This window comes from Podarcis erhardii (genome assembly GCF_964252035.2).
Source record: "Podarcis erhardii genome assembly, chromosome: 1".
Classification (NCBI taxonomy): domain Eukaryota; kingdom Metazoa; phylum Chordata; class Lepidosauria; order Squamata; family Lacertidae; genus Podarcis; species Podarcis erhardii.
The window spans coordinates 78,550,707-78,571,425 of NC_138497.1; the positions used below are offsets into that span (position 1 = coordinate 78,550,707).

Here is a 20,719-nt window from a genome sequence, read left to right on the forward strand (position 1 = left end):
ACCTTAATTTCCGCACATGTGTGTGAAGCAGACAGTGGCTTGTCTAAGGCTACCCAGTGAACAGATAGTTGAGGTGAGAATTTAACCAGGGTTTCCATCACCTAGCTCTTCCTTTCCCCCCAGAATTGAGGTGTGCTCCATTAATGTGCATGACCTTTGGGTCAGGGCATAGTATGTTAAAGGGAGCAATGCCTTTTAACACTTTTTGACAGATGTAACCTGTTTGTAAAGCGAATAAATCAAAGCTGGCAGAGGGAAGAGAGACATGCCTCTGGAAGAGAAAAATTCACCGACTCCTTCTAAGCCTTGAACTATTGAAAGAGGGCTTTTTTTGAGGGTGGGCTGTGTCCCTCCAGAAGCTGTTGGGCTCTCAGCTTCCATGAGCCCCAGCCAACATGGACAATAGGCAGGGATTATTGGAGATCTAGACCAGCAACATCTGGAGGGCCACAGGTTCAGATCTAGATGATGCAGGGCAAGTAGCAGTTTGTGCATATGCAACTGAAGCAGCATCTGATTGCTGGCAGTGGACTGGCTGGCTCTGCCCCACTAGAGAAAAACCCCTCCTCCCTGACCCATCTGAATGGAGTGCATCCGTGGTCCCATTAGTACTGAATGAATCCTATGCCACAGTATGGCAGGGGAGGCAACTGCTAATGTAAGTAGCAAACATTGGTTTGGATGGAAATGGGTACCACCACTGGCTTCCAACATAGCATAAGTTTTGTTTCTGGTGTGGCTCTTAGAATTGGTCTGCATTTCTAGCTTCTGTTGATTCTACAGTGCCTTATCTCCTCCAGCTCAGTTTTCTGGGTGAGGTTGATGGTCACCAAGAAACACAATTTTTTAGCTTTTAAGTCTTCCCTAATTCTCTTAATGTTCTGTTCTCCATATTTCTTGCCCAGGGGCTGCAGTGAATCTGACACTAGTGACTCCAGAAAAAGCCATCAAACTAGCTGCCAATGATTTCTTTCGGCATCATCTGGCCAGAGATGGGTGAGTGTGATAGAGGGGACTGTGTATAATGGATTCTAGGAGGGGTGGCATGACTGGGATATTTTGATGGCACCCCATTGCTTCCCGTGTGGATGCACTGAGGCAGCTGTCCATAGTACTTGGTATTGTTGCCATTGAGTCAATAATAATAATAATAATAATTTATTATTTGTACCCCGCCCATCTGGCTGGGTTTCCCCAGCCACTCTGGGCGGCTTCCATAAAAACCAGAAATACACTAAAATATCACAGATTAAAAACTTCCCTGAACAGGGCTGCCTTAAGATGTCTTCTGAATGTCAGGTAGTTATTTATCGCTTTGACATCTGATGGGAGGGCGTTCCACAGGGCGGGCGCCACTACCAAGAAGGCCCTCTGCCTGGTTCCTTGTAGCTTAGCTTCTCGTAATGAGGGAACCGCCAGAAGGCCCTCGGCGCTGGACCTCAGCGTCCGGGCAGAACGATGGGGGTGGAGACGCGCTCCTTCAGGTATACTGGGCCGAAGCCATTTAGGGCTTTAAAGGTCAACACCAGCACTTTGAATTGTGCTCGGAAACGTACTGGGAGCCAATGAAGGTCTTTCAAGACCGGTGTTATGTGGTCTCGGCGGCCGCCCCCAGTCACCAGTCTAGCTGCCGCATTCTGGATTAGTTGTAGTTTCCGAGTCACCTTCAAAGGTAGCCCCACGTAGAGCGCATTGCAGTAGTCCAAGCGGTCCAAGAGTCAAGTGCATTATTCAGCTGCTTGACTGCGCCTGCTTTGAAAACAATGGGATACCACTGACACATTTAATGTATACCACAGACAAGTGTTTCTCTTTCTTTTGGTGGATGCACTTTGTTTTGCTGCTTTGCATTTGGTTTGAGGTGACTTGTCCCTATTTTGTGGAGACCATAGCTCAAGACAATATTATTCCCTTTCACTTACTAATTTATTAAAGTAATATATTGCCATTCATCTGAAGATCTCAGGGCAGTTCACAACATAAAAATACAAAATAAAAACACAAAATGCATAATAAAAACAAAGCAAAGCAATGACCCCTCCTTCCTACAAACACATTTAAAAGGACAAAGAATATTAATCAGCCCAATGCCTGGTTGAAGAGGAACATTTTTGCCAAGGGCCTAAAGATGTATAATGAAGGTACCAGGTGAGCCTCCCTTGGGAGAGCATTCCGCAAACAAGGAGCCAATGCAGAGAATGACTGCTGGTCCCATAGGGGGTTCTCCTTTGAGAACAAAGTTGGCATCTGAGTAGACTGGTTTGTTCAGTAATGATTAGTGTATTGTAGCTCATCACAGAGAGATCATTTTGGGGTTCAAATGTTAAGCTTTTTAGAAATAATTGCAAAGAAGATTGCGCAATATTCAATATCTTGTTTGCCCAAGGCCAATTGTGGAGCTATTCATGGACTAAGAAAGATGCAATTGCATTTCTAGGTTGATTGTCACACACTCTCCTGGCAATTTCCTTGGATTGTTTGCAGGACACTGTGCATACCATGAAGTCCTCTTACCAAAGACGACAGCCGCAGTAACTGCTGCCTTTTATATGACCAAAGGGACAGTGACCATACTTTTCTGTCTGCAACATTTGGTGGGACCCGAGATATTTTTTTTTTTGCAAAGGCAAAAGGTTACCTACCCTCTCCCTGCATGCCATGATGCTGATCGGAAACACCACAGCTATAAATTTCCAAACACATTTGATTTGCACATTTAAAGCATCATCGTCACATTTGGCCCTTAGCTGAAACTAATAAAGGTATTACCTCACTACTACTTTTGGATGATCAGAAAGAGGCATTGAGTAGTAGAGGTGTATCTGAATTTTACAGAGCCTTTATACAACAGAGTAGATGTGTCATTCTGCACACTTGATCAAGATAATGCCCGGGAATTGAAAGTGAGAGGCTGCTGACTGAAAGGACTCCTTTGCATCTCAGCCAAGGTTACTTTGCCACCAAATGTGGGAAAATATCCAAAAACAAAGGCAGTATCTGTGATTATTCATGTGTTAATGCTTAGAGGCCCTTTGTTTCTGCTGCAAATTCTAGCTGCTGAAGAATTGCAAGTTTGGCACTAACAAACAGAGGTTAAACTGCTTTGTTTGTTTGTTTGTTTGTTTGTTCTTTACCAATATATTATTTGAGGAATGGCCTTGTGCAAAATGATACAAGAGGTGTATCCTCTGGAGACTGCCTTTGGGAATCTCACTGAAATTGTTTCAATGACCTTCACCAATGACATTTCACCAAGGCAAGGCACTTAAAATTCACTTTAAACTTGGATTTATGCAAAATTCAGGGCCTGGGAAATAGATTACAAACGCCATTTCTTAAAAGCTGGATTGTGGCCATGGGTGGAATGCAGATCTCATTTCAGCAGGAGGAGTATTAACCCATCTCTTTAGGCTGTCCCCCCCCCTTCACTCGAAATAGGCTCCACTTCTCCTGCTTGCCTACCTGCAGGAGAAAGGATTTGAATGCCTCGTTTCTTGGATGGGGTAGCAGTTAGTGAGAAAATGGTCAAAGGCAGAAAGGGGTTAAGTATACAGATAAGAAAACCTTTCCCTTGTAGACAGCAATGTGGGGCAGATGATTACCCAGTGGATTATTTTTCTGTGGAAAATGCTCTGTTTCATAAGTTAATTAGTAATGGTGAATGAATGCCAGTTGCAAATACAATACAGTGGTACCTCGGGTTACAGATGCTTCAGGTTACAGACTCCGCTAACCCAGAAATAGTACCTCGGGTTAAGATCTTTGCTTCAGGATGAGAACAGAAATCGCGTGGCGGCAGCGCAGCGGCACTGGGAGGCCCCATTAACTAAAGTGGTACCTCAGGTTAAGAACTGTTTCAGGTTAAGAACAGACCTCCAGAACGAATTAAGTTCTTAACCAGAGGTAACACTGTGTTAGGTAAGCATGGGAGTTTAGCTTCATTAACTAAATACAAGTAAAGCAAACAAGCTAAATTAGATCACTCTCTAGGGCACCAGAACAATTTCCAAAGCAAACTGAACATTTGTCAATGCAAATTAATATAGGGAAAAATTCTAGTTCAAAATTTTGTAGAAGACCATCTGCAGCTGCATTTCAGTTTTATTTTGTTTTGTTTTTAAAATCAGTTTCACATTTCCAAACATATTGGGCTTTAGTGGTGATTTTAGCCTTTTGATATACTAAGGGATGTGGGTGGCACTGTGGGTTAAACCACAGAGCCTGGGACTTGCCGATCAGAAGTTCGGCGGTTCGAATCCCCGCGATGGGGTGAGCTCCCATTGCTTGGTCCCTGCTCCTGCCAACCTAGCAGTTCGAAAGCACATCAGAGTACAAGTAGATAAATAGGTACCGCTCTGGCGGGAAGGTAAACAGCATTTCCATGAGCTGCTCTGGTTTGCCAGAAGCGGCTTAGTCATGCTGGTCACATGACCTGGAAGGTTTATGCCGACTCCCTCGGCAAATAAAGCAAGATGAGCGCCGCAACCCCAGAGTCGGCCACAACTGGTCCTAATGGTCAGGGGTCCCTTTCCCTATACAAAGGTACGGTATGCTAAACACTCTGACCATTACTATGTGCGATCCTTGAGAGCTTGCTTCACGGCAAAATTTTGCAAAAGGGTAGTTAATCCTAAAAACACAGGTGCTTGTCTTTTTTTATTTATAAAAATAGTAGCCTCTTGGGTAGTGCAATATAACAAAGGTAGAAATGCTTTCTGTTTATTGAACCTGTCAAACACAGATACCCTCAAGCTATTTCAAGGCATTCTCTGAAACAATGAAGGCTAAATATATATTACTTTTTCAAGCCTAGAAATACCACTACGCTTTGCAATGAAGCTGCTTGGATGCAGTCCACAGGCAGCATCACCTCTATGCCTGCTGTGTTTGGTCTTGTTTTCATTTCTCAGCTCAGCCCAAAAGTTATAAAAATTTCAGTTTGTAACAGTCCCAGCCCAAATTTCAAGTGGTGAGAGTAGAAAGTTGTAATTTTTCCCTGATCCACCCCAGAAAGAACAGGCATAGTAGCCTGAATGAGGAATATCAATTTACTCTATGTTAGAAAACATGGCTAAGCCCTAAGAAGGTCCACACAGAGTTTCAGTTGTCATTCTAATGTGCTTATAACCCACATTTGAAGTTCTGTAGCCGTGTTGATTATGAAGACCACTATTGATAGTTTTCAGATGGTCCCATTAACACTCTGCATAGTTATTAGCCTAATGGTGTTATAACTCCTTCTCAAATGTTGTTTCTGTATGTAGTCCTAATTATTAATTTCCTGACCCACAAGCACTTGTGTATCACAGCCTATATATTTACAATAAAAATGACCACTAAAGACAGTCTCCAAGGTCGAATTGCTTGTAGGATGAATGTAACATATTTTTCCGTGCATAACACGCCCTCCTGTATAAGACGCCCCCTATTTTGGGGGACTCAAAATTCAGAAAATGGGGGGAGATTGCTCAGAGTTGTTGAGTTTTTTTGGGGGGAGATTGCTGGAAATCGCTCACCCGCCTGACATATGCTGCCACTCGCATAAAGCCACCCATTTACCACAGCGACACCCAATCAACACCAGCCCTTGCCACAGCCACCGGTGACACGCCAAATAGCCGTTGACAATCTCCAGCTCCCGGCAGCAACCAATCACACGTCCCCCCTATGCACTATCTGTGTATAAGACAATCACCAAACTTTAACATAGTTTTTAAATAAAAAAAACCTCAGCTTATACACAGAAAAGTACTGTAAGTTCCTTTCTTGGCAGACATTATTAGTATGTTGTGGATGTTAAGTGGCTTGTTTGTAATGCAGGTCCAGTTCTGTGGAACCAGTTTTACTTGGTAAAAACATCTGGCTACAGGGACTGCTTTGCAGCATCCTAGATATGTTTGCATAAGGATAAAAATGGTAGCACTGCATATTCACCATGTGTTATATATGTACACAGAGATAGGAAATGCATTAGCACTCAGCCTGTTAATGCTATTGCAGCTTTTGTAAAGAGACTGCAGAGGCAGCAAAAATCCACTGCTGTTGTGGCTTGAAATTTAATGTCTTTATTAAGCATTGCAGCTCACAAGTCCAAAAGTAGAACCAGTTGAATTTCATGGACAGTAGAGCGGTGATGTTAAGCAAGTGTCTCCAAATTGTCCTAGATATAAGAGTGTTTCCAGATGCAGTCAATTCTCTTCCTTGTTGGAGCTATTTAGTTATGTGCGGGAAATTACAAATGTGCATTCAGAGACACCACTAGGAAAGGGGCAGTTTTTTCCTGCCTCACATGAGTCTAACGACCACAGATCAAGTCTGTTCCTGTCAGAATTGCTTCATCCTCATACAGTGCTATGAGTTTAGGAAAAAACCTAGCAAAGCCCCTTGAGCTGTGACTCCCCAGTGCCTGACAACCAGATGGCTGTTTGGAGCTCAGGAAGTGTTGTGCAAGGGTCTTTGAAAGGTCAGTGGGGCAATCCACCTGCCAAGCATCTGACATCATCATGATGTCATAATGCCCCACCTACCTATCAAAGTTGGCCCATGGGGGTGGGGACAGATAAAGGTCTGGTCCACTGGGCCAAAAAGGTTCCCCAACGCTTCACTACAATGTGACAGAACGTTGGAAGGATGGGACAGAACACAGGGATCTTTCTTTTACTGGGAAGCTCAACAAAATGTTGCAGTGTATCATCAGATGCGCTCATTTTCAGGGATCTTGATCATCTTGGAACAGCAGCCTTAGCACTGTTTGTGGCTCATGGTGGTAGTTTTTAGGAGTAGGGGAGGGGAAAATACATACACACTACAATTGTTCACCTTTCTGAACCTCTCCCATTGTACTAGCCCCAAACCTGAAGTCTTGTTGTATAACTGGGATAGTGGGGAACAGAAAAGGTATATGTTTTCTTTCCTCCATATCAAAACCTCCCCATGTAGTGCAGAGTGGTGAGTGTTTTAATATTCAGGGTGTACATTCCTATAAGCCTAAAAATACTATAAGTTGTTAGTGGCTCAAGCCAACCAGTTTCTTACACCCCACTTCTAATCCCTTCCTGCTCCCCCGGCTAATGGACTTTCTCATGATCCTGTGGGTTCTAGAAGCCACTGAGAATAGGCAAAAAGGGTATTTCGTTTTTCTTTTAATTTTCATTGTCATTTACAAACTATTTTTTTTCTGCATAAATAAGCAATCCGCTACTTTATTTTTATTCCCATTTCAAAGGATGGGAAATCATCACTTGCTCCAGAGTTGTAAATTTAACATCAAATCAAATCTATAAAAAACTACAGGGGTACTTAAAACTAGATTTTGCATTGTTCAACAAGAGAAGGTCAACAATGGCTTAGTTTATCGCACATAATCTATAGTGTATCTGTTGAATAAGAAAATAGGTTTTTAGACTATGGGAATTATCTGAAATTTGGAGCTGCTCCTCTTTCTTCTGCCCATTTCAGTGTGGCAGTAATTCTGGGCACTCTTTTTATTTAAAAAACAACAACCCTATTTTTAGCCCAAAGGCTCCAAAAGCAGTAAATAGTATATCAAAACAACAAAATGACTACAAAAAAATTGCTGTGGATCGGTCAGCAAACAAAACAATGTAAGATGCTCCTCCAGCAATTTTAAGTCATGGAGATGAGTTTTCTGTTGAACAATCAGTTAATTTTATTTTTCCAGGCACTGTACACTTGTAGTAACAAACTCTTTTTCCACAGCAGCCCACCTGTTCCATCATCTCAGAAGAGGATTTGCTATAATTTAGAGAAATGCTTAAAACTACAGTACTAGATTACTAGATGCACGACTTGAGGGTTCTAGGGCTGCAGTCTTAAATCCACTTACAAGGAAATCAGCCCTGTTGAACCCAGTGGGATTGCTTCCAAGTAAACATGCATAGGATTTCAGTATGGCAAACTTTGCCACAGGGATACTTACTTACAAGACCTTGAAAATGACCATCATGAATGAAGCAAGCAAGTTATATTATTCCCAGGCTGTATTGCATTACATAGCTATGACTTCTACACACTGTCAGTAAAGAACATCATCACTCTAAGGAAGCCTGACTTGTCTCATGAATTTCATGTTGGCTACTGTGTCTCGATGTTTCTAATTAAAAAGCATTGCTTTCCAAAATCACTTTCAAGCATTTGAAAATGTTGCTGCATTTCGGTACCATATCATCACTCAAGTTGACTCCTTCCTGTGGTATGACATAACTTTGCTTTTTTATCTTGACCTTCACTTTGTTTGTTGTTCTAGAGTGGGGCTGGAAAGCTGCTGATTTTAGCTCTTGCTCTGCCTAGCTGCTAAGCATTATTGCATTAGTTGTTTCTTTGTGGACGTAATCAAAATCGGCAGGGAAACCGATATCTTCAAACCACCCCACTTCCTGCTTTGTGTTCTATTTTCCTTGGAGAACAGAAATACGCAACAGAAATTGCCTAAATTTGTTTAAAACCATCCAATTTGGAGGCCATCTTCTATAATTTAATTATGCATTGTGTGAATAAGTATTTTTCTTTATCTGTCTTGAAAAAAATAATATTCAGCTTCATTGGATGTCCATGAGTTCTAGTCTTATGTGTGTGAGAGAAACTTTTCTTCATCCACTTTCTTCATACCATAAATAAATTATTTAAGTCTCTATCATGTTGCCTCTTACTCAGCTTTTCCCTAAACTAAAGAGTTCCAAATGCTATTACCTTTCCTCATAGGGGAGCCCCTTGATAATTTGGGCTGCCCTTTTCTGCATGGCCAGAATGATACCAGCTGTTTTATTTTCACTTCCTTTCCTAATGATCCCTAGCATGGCATTTGCCTTTTTCATGGCTGTGGCATTCTGAGTCAACATCTTCATGAAACCTATTCATTAGGACACCAAGGTCTCATTCCTGGTCTGTCACCACCAGTTCAGACCCCATAAACATTTATGTGAAATTAAGATTTTTTTAACCCAACATGCATCACTTTACACTTGCATACATTGAAATGCTTTGCCATATTACTGCCCATTAGCTCAGTCTGTCTGGAGTTCTTCACAATCTTGTTTTGTTTTAATGGCCCTGAATAATTTAGTATTGGCCACCTTACTTCACTGTATTTACTGATCTTGATTATATACTCTTGCTTGAAATGGACACTGTCGGCTTGCTGGATCAGACTAAGATCCACCTAGTCTTAGTATTCTCTGCAAATATCCCAGCAACCAGCAGGTGCTTTGAGTTCTGCTAGAAATTAGCCAGTTGTCCACTAGTAGACTATGCACTATCTTCTACTCACTGTGACAGAAATGAAGTTTGTGTCTCGTTTTAGAGACTTTCAAAAAAGTGACTGCAGCATATACCCCATATATACTGAGAATGTTTCTCCAAGGGTTGCCACCAACTCCCCCCCCCCCTACACTTCAAGTTCTAAAGCAGTAACTCCCTGAAGATAGCCACATTTTCTCCTAAATTTGTGAGGTGGCTTAAGAGCTTTGAGGGGCAGAGAAAGAATACAGTGGATGCTCGGGTTGTGAACGGGATCCGTGCGGGAAGCACGTTCGCAACCTGCAGCGCCGCGTCTGCACACGCGCAAGTTGTGATTCAGCGCTTCTGCACATGCGCAAAGCGCGATTTAGTGCTTCTGCACATGCACCAGTGCCGAAACCCAGAATTAACCCGTTCCGGCACTTCCGGGTTCAGCATGGTGCACAACCTGAAAACGCGCAACTTGAAGCGTCTGTAACCCGAGGTATGACTTTATAGAAAATGGAGGCCCTCCCTACCAGATTCCACTTCCACATGCATGTAGCTAGTCAACTGCAATAATGAATTGTTTGGGGGAAATGTCAACAGCTCTTTAATTTCCCTTCACACCAATGTGATTTGATATGGAAAAATTCCTTCCTATGTTCTCAAAGGAGAAATCTATATTTAGTGATTTAATAATCTTCACTGCGGCCTTCCACCTATAATCCCCTCAGATGAAAGGAGGATGAATCCAAACAGCAGCCATGCAGTCTGAGAAATTAACTGCCTGTAGTTCCCTGAAGCAATTCTGTTATATCTTTAGGGAAGTCAACAAAGTACTTGAGGAAGCTTTCAGCAGTGGCAGTTCCCTTAGGCAAGGGGGGTGAACTTTATGCTACCTGACTTCTTCCACAGGGTTGAAGTTGTTGACGGTTCACAGATGCTAAGCTTCAAAGCCGTTTGCACCTTTAGCTGTTAGGGCAAGTTGCCATCCATTGGCCAGGATCCTTGGCTGTTCTAAATCTCCAGAGGAAGTACAGCAACTGAGCAGTTTTGTGTCTGGAGAATTTTCCGTATTCGTAAAGAGATTTTTCTCCTTCTTTTGGATCTCTTTGGGCTTTAAACCAAATTCACATAGCCTGCTGCTTCCTGATGTTTTTCTCCTTACTGTGGGCAACTAAAGTGATGATATAAGTTTATCCTTATCCCTCCCATTGCAAAGTGCTGGGATTCAATGTGTCAGATAATATTCTACTAATTCAAAGCACTGCAGTACATTTGGTTATTGCAATAGCAGCAGTTTCTTCTTAGACAGGAGCTTCCCAGTGTTGTTGTAGCAGCAACACAGGATGTTAAATGGGAAGTATCTTAACAGGATCCCCCAGATGTTGGGAGGGTTTTCACTTTTGATTGCCTAGTTTGGTGCAATGGTTGCTGTCCCATCTATGCCAATCCTGCCTCTCCATTTGGTCAGAAGCGACCATCATAGCAATTGACATACTCACGTTGTGGGATGCTAGTGATAATGTGCTGAATCAATGTGTCTGTTCATAGAAGCAGCATAATTGCTGGAGGAAGCAGCCTTTGGGAAATGCCTTCATGGGTGGATCTGCAAGCAGGCATCTGAACCTTGCTAATACAAGTAAGCAAGGTGGACGGCCACCTGAAAGGCCATATAGAGATAAGCCTGATATCCAGTTTAAACCGTTCTTAAACCTGAGTACTGGTCTAAATGGAGCAGTTGTAAGGTGACCTCACCTCCCCCACACCTCCAGTAGGATTACCAACTTCTTGATTAATTGGGGTTAGATGAAATAGTTTTCAGTTGAGTAAATGGTGCTGAACACATGGACAGATTCTGCACAGCTCCATCAGACAATCACATCATTCCAGAGTGGAAAGTGTCAGGGAATTTGGATGGGACACAGTGAGAAATTGTTCTCTCACTTAATGTGTGACCTTCTAGTAAATGGAAATCTTACTGCCTGCCTTAATGCTGCAAATTAATAGGAAGCAGCGCAGGAGAGTGTGGTCCAGTGATACAGCTCCACATGCACATGCAGGATTCTGCCTTTGTTTTCTACTGCAGGCAAAGTGTCATGTGGTTTTTTTTGTTTTGTTTTGTTTTGTTTTGTTTTGTTTTGTTTTGTTTTGTTTTGTTTTGTTTTAAATGGACTCCCATTATAAATGAGATGTTTAATATACTGCAGATTTAAGGGACTAAAGGTGGACAGGTCATTTCAGATCCCCAATTCTTTCTGATTTGTTTTGCCTTTGATCTATCTTAGGCACTTGGTTATTTAGGCTGTCCAGTTTGTGATCCCTTTTAAAGAGTGATGGGGAAGGTGTGGCCCTCCAGATATCAATGATGCTGTTGGACTTCCAACTCCTATCAGTCCCAAAAATTACGGCCAATGGTTGGGATGATGAGAGTTGTGGTCTAGTAACACCATTATCTTCTGGAGGACCATATGTTCCCCACCCCTGCCTTTTAAAGAACCTAATGAACATCTTATTTATTTACTTTGTTACAACACCACCAGCAACAACTTTATGTTATTGCTTTATTCCACATAGTCTCAAAGTGGTTTACACCATAAAACAAAAAATATAAAAAATAGATACAATTAAATAAAATCACAGTGGTGGCAAGATTGGGGGAGCTCTGGGGTGGCCGCAGTTGCTCCAAAGCTCAGCTCAACTTGTCCTGTGCTTGTTCTGGTGGGTGCATTGCCTCTCTGCACCCCCACATCCCCTCACAAGCCGCTGCTGCACAGTAGCTTTCCTCCTTCATAGTTCCTGCTTTCTCCCCTTGGCCAATGGATTTTGGTATGACAGTGACGGTTCTGCCTGTGGATTATATGTCTTATATTTGGACAGAGGATGAATCATTATGAGAAGAACTGATGAAAGCAGTTGAATGTATTCTGTGTTTACTGCTGGGGATCTGAGATCAGGGATAGATGAATTGCTTGCCATCAGAGAGGTTTTATTCGCAAGATGAGCCCCTGAATAGCCCCATGTTGACCACCAACCTTCACATTTTTGCCTGGTCCATACTAACACAACTAGTCTTCTGGAAATTCTCTCTGCTGCACCCCCTCCCCTGCAGTGTTTACAATTTAATTTTCTTTGGATGTGCACTTGCTTGCCTAAGTGCCTGGGGGATTATACTTGTTTAGCTTGCCTGTACCTTTCGTAGGAGCACAATGGCAACAGATGCTCACTGGATCAGAAGCAAAGCTTCTGCATTTCCCTGAGCTTCTGGGGAGACTTTCTCACCAACGAATGGCTTTGGTTGTGGTGAAAGCTGGTCTTTGGTGGTGTATTATTCAGCACTGTGCATCTGAGTATCCAACACCATTGTTTCTCTTGAGTGTCTCTTCACTGCCTTGGATAGTTTAAGTCACTTGGTTACCTCCAGTTTTTACTGCATTGCATTCATTACCAATCAAGTCAAAATTGGGCCTGTCTGATGACTAACATTCCCCAGGGTTTGTTCCTTCTGTGATCCATAAGTGACAGAGACAAGGCTTATCACAGAGAGAAACAAGCCTGGCTGTTACTTTGCCTGGAGGCAGGTTAACCCAGTTGGGGTCAATCAGCTGATTTTTCTTTGTCTCTCTCTCCTTCTCTTTCCTATCTTTTTGTCAGGAAGAAGCTGACCCTGATTAAGGAAATGCTGGCTGGCTGTGGGGCAGGGACCTGCCAGGTGATTGTCACCACTCCCATGGAGATGCTCAAAATCCAGCTGCAGGATGCAGGCCGAATTGGTACCTCACCTGTCTCTCTTCTCTCCTCACCATGCCCATGCAGCAACAGAAAATGTCTCCCGTGGCTTCGCAGATGATGGGAGGGCAGTGGTGGGAGGGAAATAGGACTGAACTGCCCTGGGATCAGGTTTTATTAAGGGGTGATATACAAATATCCTCAGCAAATATCCAAAACTAAGTTTTTATTGCTTAGGCCATCAACAGTGAATCAGTAAAATGTGGGGCATGCCACTGAGTATAATGAGAACACAGCATAATGACACAATCAGTTACAATATACAACATATACCTTAATAAATTTTAGGGATTCGGAGCCCTTTCAGCAGTTCTGTTAACTGAAGTCGTTCTTTCCCTGAGTAGCTCCAGGATATATTACATCACTGGGAAGGACCTCAGCCTTGTGAGCCAAATGATGAGTTGTTCTCTTTCCATTCTCCTGATGAGAGAGAGCCTGAAATTGTATCTTTAGATATCTGTATAGGGAAGAGGAGGCTGGTAAAACAATAGCTTGCGTTCAGCTTGTGAATTATTAAACTGGATAACTAATGCAAAGAAGGGAGAAGGATTAGTTGCCCCTTATGGTGTGTTTTTTCTATGACACTTTCTTTCTATTTCCACCCCAGTTAGAAGGTCTGGCAGTGTGCCAAAGCCCTTAAGCATTAAGAACTTGTGTTCTTGCCCCAAACAACCTTACCTACCATTGTTGTGTTGTCTCATTTCCCCCCAAGTAAATTTCAGGACAAAATCTAGAATACTGGATCTTTTCTGTTGACAGGTGTGGAACATAGGGGGGAAAGTGTGTGTGTGTGTGTGTGTGTGTGTGTGTGTGTGTGTGTGTGTGTGTAAGTTGGGAGAGGGGATAGCTTAATGATACTCACTATTGCATTAACAATGAATTCTAATAATGCAGGAACTGCTTAGCACAGAGGAGTTCAGTGGGAAATTTTTGCAACCACAGAATTAAACCACCAACGCTGTTTGTTTTCAAAAACTCCAATATAAATATCCTGTTAGACAGGACTATTGTGAATAACAACCACTCATTGCTGGGACTTAGTATCTCGCTCTGCTTCTGATTGCCCATTTGCCTCTGAATCTTTTTGTATCTTACCAGTTTCCAGTTGTACTTCAAATCCTCTGTTACTAATGTGTTAAATTAGAAGGCTGCAGAAAGATTCTCTCACTGCAGCACAATACTGGAATTTAGTGCCTCAGTTGCAACAGAGGCTATGTGAGCAAATATATTAGCTCAGGGGATTTACATGGGCTCCATCTTCTGATAAAATAGGAGAAGTGCAGTGGAAGTAGTTTGGGGGAGAAGAAGTGAACAGACTGCATAGATCTCTGGGTAAATGCTTTGTCATATATATATATATATATATATATATATATATATATATATATATGCTTTCGTAGATTTTCACGGGTACAGGAATGCAGGTTTTGGTGTCCTCGGGTGTCTTCCCGTGTAAAAGTTGGGGTGTCTAGGCGACGTTTCGACGAGGTCTCACTCGTCATCTTCAGGCTGGTGCTTTCGGCTTCTTGTTACTGGAACAGAGCAGGATCTCAGTGTTTGAGTTCCTATAAATACTGTAGAGGGGGTGTGGTGTATAGCCTCCAATGTTCTGGGCAGAGAGGAAGTTCCCAGGCTAGTGTGCCTTTTCTTCTTTTGTTCCTTAATTACTTGAGAGATATCTTGAGTGATTTCTTGAGTGATATCCTGAGTACCACTTAGGTGGGTCATTAGGTGTGGATTAGTTGTTAAAGTCTTTGTGTCTTGACCTCTTGAACTTTGTGAAGAGTTTTCCTGAGAAGATGGCTGTACTGTACTTAGTTGTGCTCTGGCTTGGCTTCGTGTATAGGGGCGAGCTGTGGTTTTGTGGCTTGTGTCAGCCAGATCTGTGTAGGGATTGCAGGGGGGTGCAGCATCCGGAGGTGCCACCATGGATTGGCTACTGGATGGTGTCTGTAATTCATCTGTGGAGAGGGTCTGGGTTTGGGTCTGGTGTGGTTGATTGGTGTTGGCGTTCTGTGTGCCTCTGGATCTGGTGTCAGTTTTTGTGGGGAGGGCTAATTTCCTCTCTTTTCTAAACTTCCTCTCTTTTCCAACACATGAAAGAAACAGGACACGAAATTAATTTTGCAGATTCCAAATTGCTCTTTAACACGGAACATCACCACAAGAGAATAATCATGGAAGCCATCGAGATAGAGAAACACCCTCACAACATGAACAAGCGTGACGACACATCCCGCTTGCCAGACATCTGGAAATTAGCCCTCCCCACAAAAACTGACACCAGATCCAGAGGCACACAGAACGCCAACACCAATCAACCACACCAGACCCAAACCCAGACCCTCTCCACAGATGAATTACAGACACCATCCAGTAGCCAATCCATGGTGGCACCTCCGGATGCTGCACCCCCCTGCAATCCCTACACAGATCTGGCTGACACAAGCCACAAAACCACAGCTCGCCCCTATACACGAAGCCAAGCCAGAGCACAACTAAGTACAGTACAGCCATCTTCTCAGGAAAACTCTTCACAAAGTTCAAGAGGTCAAGACACAAAGACTTTAACAACTAATCCACACCTAATGACCCACCTAAGTGGTACTCAGGATATCACTCAAGAAATCACTCAAGATATCTCTCAAGTAATTAAGGAACAAAAGAAGAAAAGGCACACTAGCCTGGGAACTTCCTCTCTGCCCAGAACATTGGAGGCTATACACCACACCCCCTCTACAGTATTTATAGGAACTCAAACACTGAGATCCTGCTCTGTTCCAGTAACAAGAAGCCGAAAGCACCAGCCTGAAGATGACGAGTGAGACCTCGTCGAAACGTCGCCTAGACACCCCAACTTTTACACGGGAAGACACCCGAGGACACCAAAACCTGCATATATATATATATATATATATATATATATATATAACAGTGGAGTGCACTGTGTGTTAAATCCTGTGATATGCTCAGAGAATATGGTGTTGTGACAGTCACATAAATATTTTACTTAGAGCTAAAATTCAACAGCACAACTTAACTGGATAAAGGCGGTTTCTAGTGACTTATCAGAGGGCAGTACAACTGACCTTAAGCAAAGTTCAGTTCATTACATTTGTGGCTGGCCTATTCGCCCTCCTGTCAGAAGCAAGACATTTATATTATGTCATTGTCTGTAACTTGCATGCTGCATTCATGTTTATTGCGGTAAATGACAACTCTGTCTTGATTCCTCTTCAGCTGCTCAGAAGAAGCTAATGGCCGCACAAGCTCAGTTAAACCCTTCCACTGGTCCTGGGGCAGCAGAGTCTGTTGTGGAGACACGGACGACAGCAATGCAAATCACAAGGGACTTGCTTAGGAGCAAAGGCATCGCAGGACTTTATAAGGGACTTGGCGCTACGTTGCTAAGGTAGGGCACCCCTTTAACCCTCTGGAGGACCTAAAATCCAAATGATGCCCAGTAGTCTGGGGTAACAACAAGGAATGAATAGGAACACCTGTTCCCTGGGTATTGACTCAGTTAGGGATGGGGACAGAGTGGGTAAGGGAGGGAGATGGCGATACACTGCACTGGAGTTTCATAGTACTAAATGAGAACAGTGTAGAAAGAGAAATACCTGATGCATTTGAAAACTATGGAAAGGGGAATCTTCTTTCTGTGCACAACTAACCACCCCTTACAACTGGCATGAGGCATGAGGCAGCTTGGTATTAAAGGACTAAAGGAAAGAGCTCTTCCCTTGTCCCTCATGGTCTTGCTTCTCCTTCTGCAGGGATGTACCGTTTTCCATTGTTTATTTTCCATTGTTTGCAAACCTGAACAAACTAGGGCAGACAACCCCAGATGTCAAGGCTCCATTCTATGTGTCCTTCCTTGCTGGGTGCCTGGCTGGCAGCACAGCAGCTGTAGCAGTGAATCCTTGTGACGGTAGGTACTGCAGCAAAGTTCGGTCAAGGTGCTGTGCATGTAAAATGTGGGGAGGTTCACCAGAACAGTTGGCAACAGGGGGAAACTGAGGAAAGAGTGTGAACACTGGTGTTTTTATGTTCTCACGAAGCACACTGTCACAGGAGGCAAGCTGGCATATAATGCAGTGGACTACAGCAGTGTTAAGAAAGAGGGGGGAAAGATCTAAGTTGCAAAGCACCCAATACCACAGTAAGAGAAGCTGCTATCCTGATTGTTCCAGCTAGTGGAGGTTTGTATACTTTCCACTTGAGAAAGAGAATTGAAGAGATGCAGTCAGCCACAGGCCCTTCTTGTAGAAAGGGGAAATTCTGTACTACAGATTATCTTTGAAGGAATGCTAAATGCATGTCAGATATAGAGGTGATCTCTGCCTGATCTCTTGCCATTTGATTGAGGGGCGGGGAGAACATCCTCAAAGCAACGAGGGGGCTTACAGCTCTCCTGAGCTAACCAGGGCTGTAGCCTGTTAAAGCATGTTTCTCCCTTGAAGAAGGGAGCCCTCAGGTACCACACCTTAACAGAGGAACATCTGAATCCTCCAGGGAGCAAATAGCTCCCATCAGCCACAGACTCAGGTAGCACTCATACACTAGAAATGCATTGCAAGATTTTGTGGCAGAGTCCCACTTCTTTGTGATATAGTCAGAGTCTAAGAGCCTTGCAGTTGATGCAGAATGTGGCAGAGGTGCAGCATAATGTGTTAAAGGAGGGAGGCAACTTCATCATAATGACAGAAGCAAATGAAGAGCTTAGTAAAAAGCATGTCTGGGTGATAAAGACTACCGGTAATCTGTTCATGGAGAGAGAGTTGTAAAAGGGGAGGTCATAAAAATCTCTTCCAACTTAGCAGTGCTGGGATACTTGTATATGCCTAAACAGCTAAAGGAAGCCTGGAGAAATTAATTAGATACAGACTAGAGCACTGATTGTATCAAACGCTGCTGTCTTCTTTCCCCAGTAATCAAGACAAGATTGCAGTCCTTGCAGAGGGGGGTCAACGAGGACACATACTCAGGGATCATAGACTGTGCCAGGTAAATGATCTTTTGAGAGTGATCAGCAATCGGCAAAACCTGGGTGTTTGTCCCAAGGATACCAGTGAACACAGAGGCTTACTGCCAAAAGGATTGTGTTGCAGGCATAAAAACAGAATTTTACTCATATATGAATTTGATACATGTTTCTTGTGGGGGCTGCTGCTGCTGGATGTATCCAAATCCACTTTGATAAAACTGTGAGATTCTTATTAAAATACAGCGAACGAAATATGGTATAGTAACTATGGCAGCTTGCCTTGATGGCTATACACTTCCTCCAGGATTGGAGACGCCATAGTAGGCACAAGTTGCCAGTAGGTGTGGGGAACGACAGTAGAAGAGAGGCGGCGGTGGACTTACTTCCCAGAGGCATCCAGTTGACTATTGCAGGGAACAGGATGCTGGACTAGATAGGCCCATGGTCTGATCCAGCAGGGCCCTTAGTTTTTTTTAACTGGGCCCGTTGGTAGGTTCCAACCTTGAAGTGTGTCTCATCCTGCATCCAGTAGCAACTGGGAGGAAGGGATAGCACTGCTCACCTGAGCTCCCAGAGTCACTGCCACTTAGCAGCTTGGGGAAGGGTGAAGCAGCAGGGGGCTTGGCATGGGCATTGGTGCTGTGCAGGTATGCTGGCGGGAGTGCAAGATTGGCTCCACAGGGGCAACCACACACTGCTGGCATCCCCACTGCCTGGTCCCTCCCACTCTTCTCACCCATTAAGTGGCAGCAACTCCATCGCCAGGAAGTCAGACCCCTCCCCATCAGCTGCTGCTGCCTGCACCTCTCCCATCATTTATTTTGCATTGCTCTTAAAATCCACTACAAGCAAGCCTGGAAACCCACCCAGTGTTGTGTGTCCCAAACAAGGATGTGAAAATCACCTAGTCTGAGCTTTGTTTGGGCAAAGGCTGACACATATGTAAACGAAATTTGCAGCAGATAACCATTTTTATGCTATTCCTGGCCAAATAGAAATTGAGATGAGCAGGAAATTGGTTTTTCATTGTACATGAAATGCCTTTGTAAAGTATGCTGCTCATGGGGGAAAGCCTGTTTGTTATAGATAACTGTGTGCTCTAAAGCAAAACGGGCGGGGCAAGCATGACTGAAGTAACAGATATTCTGATTGGCAACACTTAAATGGGAGTTGTGGTGAACACACGTAGTCTCATCTGATTTCTTTGTGTGCCTTTTTAGGAAAATCTGGCGGAATGAAGGTCCCACAGCCTTTTTGAAGGGGGCATATTGCAGAGCCCTGGTCATCGCCCCACTCTTTGGTATTGCACAAGTTGTGTATTTCATCGGCATTGCTGAATATTTCCTAGACATGCTTCCGATGCGCCGGGATTAACCCCTCACACCTCTCCCCATCCAATTGGAATTCATCATAGTATTCTTTGTCACCGTGCTATCAGAGCAACAGCACAAGGAGTTAAAACAGTAATGGGGGGGGGAATGAATGTTGTCTCCAAACCAAGTCCCCCCCCTCCAGTCAACATGGCCTCACCATTATGCCAGGGAAGATACCTGATTATGCATATCTCCTTTCTAATTATCAATCTCAAAAGACACTGGTTAGCACAGACTGTCTTACAGACCTGCTTTTTCTCCTCTTGGCTAGGGGAGAATGACCAACAAATCAAGAAAGAGCAAAGGACTTTCCTCCCCCACCCCCACCCATTCTTGGTTTCAGGCCTCTGGGGAAGCCAAGGGGCTGCTATCCATTAAAGGGAGGCCAGTTTGTCATTCGAAAAGGCGGGTAATTTCTGAAATAAAAATGTTTTGTTTTCATGTAGGTCTTCTAAACATCCCTCTCCTAAATTAGCTGGACTGAAGTGAACTCTTTGGATATCAAAGGAGGAGGGGAAAGGGAAAGGCGCATTTTGTATTTAGAATTTGTGAAAGGGACTGCCTTCCTGAATGAGTGTGCACAGGTGAAATGTCCTCCCTGCAGATGTGCACTCAACTGCTAAGGAGCTGCATCTGTGGAAACACAGTGCTGTCCAGTGTCGCAAACTAGCTGAGCCATTGTGATAGGGAAGAACTGAATAATTTTGGGATCAATTTTTTTTTAAATCATGCTGGATTAAAAACAAAAAAACCCCCAACCCAGTAATACATTCCTTTCAATCAGCCTAGTTGATGCTGGTAATGCTGCTGTTCCACCCAGTGTTTCAGTTGTCTGTGTTTTGACCTGTACGTGTATTCCTTTCCTGTTTCCCTCTGGGAGCACAAATAATGCCAAAGGGTTACTTAGGGAAAGCTGATCTCTGATGTGGCTGTAAACACTGCAGAATGCCAGATGGCATAGAAAGACTTAGCTTAGCTGAAATCAGTGGAAATAATCTTGCACATTTCTTGAGGTTCAGTTGCACCGAAGTCAAAGAATTATGCTATATTCATACCAGTTCTTTACTGGCCTGCAATGATAAATTTTTTAAGGGTGCCAGCTAGTTTTCCTATTCAGACCAAAACTGACAGCAGAAGGTGGCTTGTTAACCTCCACAGGGCTCTCCATATCTCTTATGTTCTCTCTCAGAGATAGAAGCTTGGTTTTCTTCTGTTTGTTTCAACAGTTACTCTTCCATCAGAGCAAAGTAACCCAAGTATCAAAATCAATGCTAATTCTGGTAATTTCCCCTTTATTTCTATTTCCTGCTTCTCAGGTGCTGACACAGTGCTG

The 20,719-nt window shown here is 43.4% G+C and overlaps 1 protein-coding gene across 4 annotated transcripts in view; it reads left to right on the forward strand.

Annotated features, from left to right (window-relative positions):
- Positions 1-20,108, forward strand: part of SLC25A22 (solute carrier family 25 member 22) — a gene marked incomplete at its 5' end in the record, with an annotated part of 78,097 nt that extends 57,989 nt beyond the window's left edge. For 3 of the 4 annotated variants that reach the window (XM_081880635.1, XM_081880636.1, XM_081880634.1), the window contains 6 exons: positions 906-996; positions 12,892-13,010; positions 16,267-16,438; positions 16,803-16,957; positions 17,958-18,033; positions 19,234-20,108. In XM_081880635.1, the coding sequence (XP_081736761.1) occupies positions 906-996; positions 12,892-13,010; positions 16,267-16,438; positions 16,803-16,957; positions 17,958-18,033; positions 19,234-19,387 (767 nt within the window). In that variant the 3' untranslated portion in view covers positions 19,388-20,108. Of the gene's footprint in view, positions 1-905; positions 997-10,785; positions 10,880-12,891; positions 13,011-16,266; positions 16,439-16,802; positions 16,958-17,957; positions 18,034-19,233 lie in introns of those variants that run through there. The other variant, XM_081880637.1, reaches the window with a different exon arrangement.
- Positions 20,109-20,719: the final 611 nt, after the last annotated feature.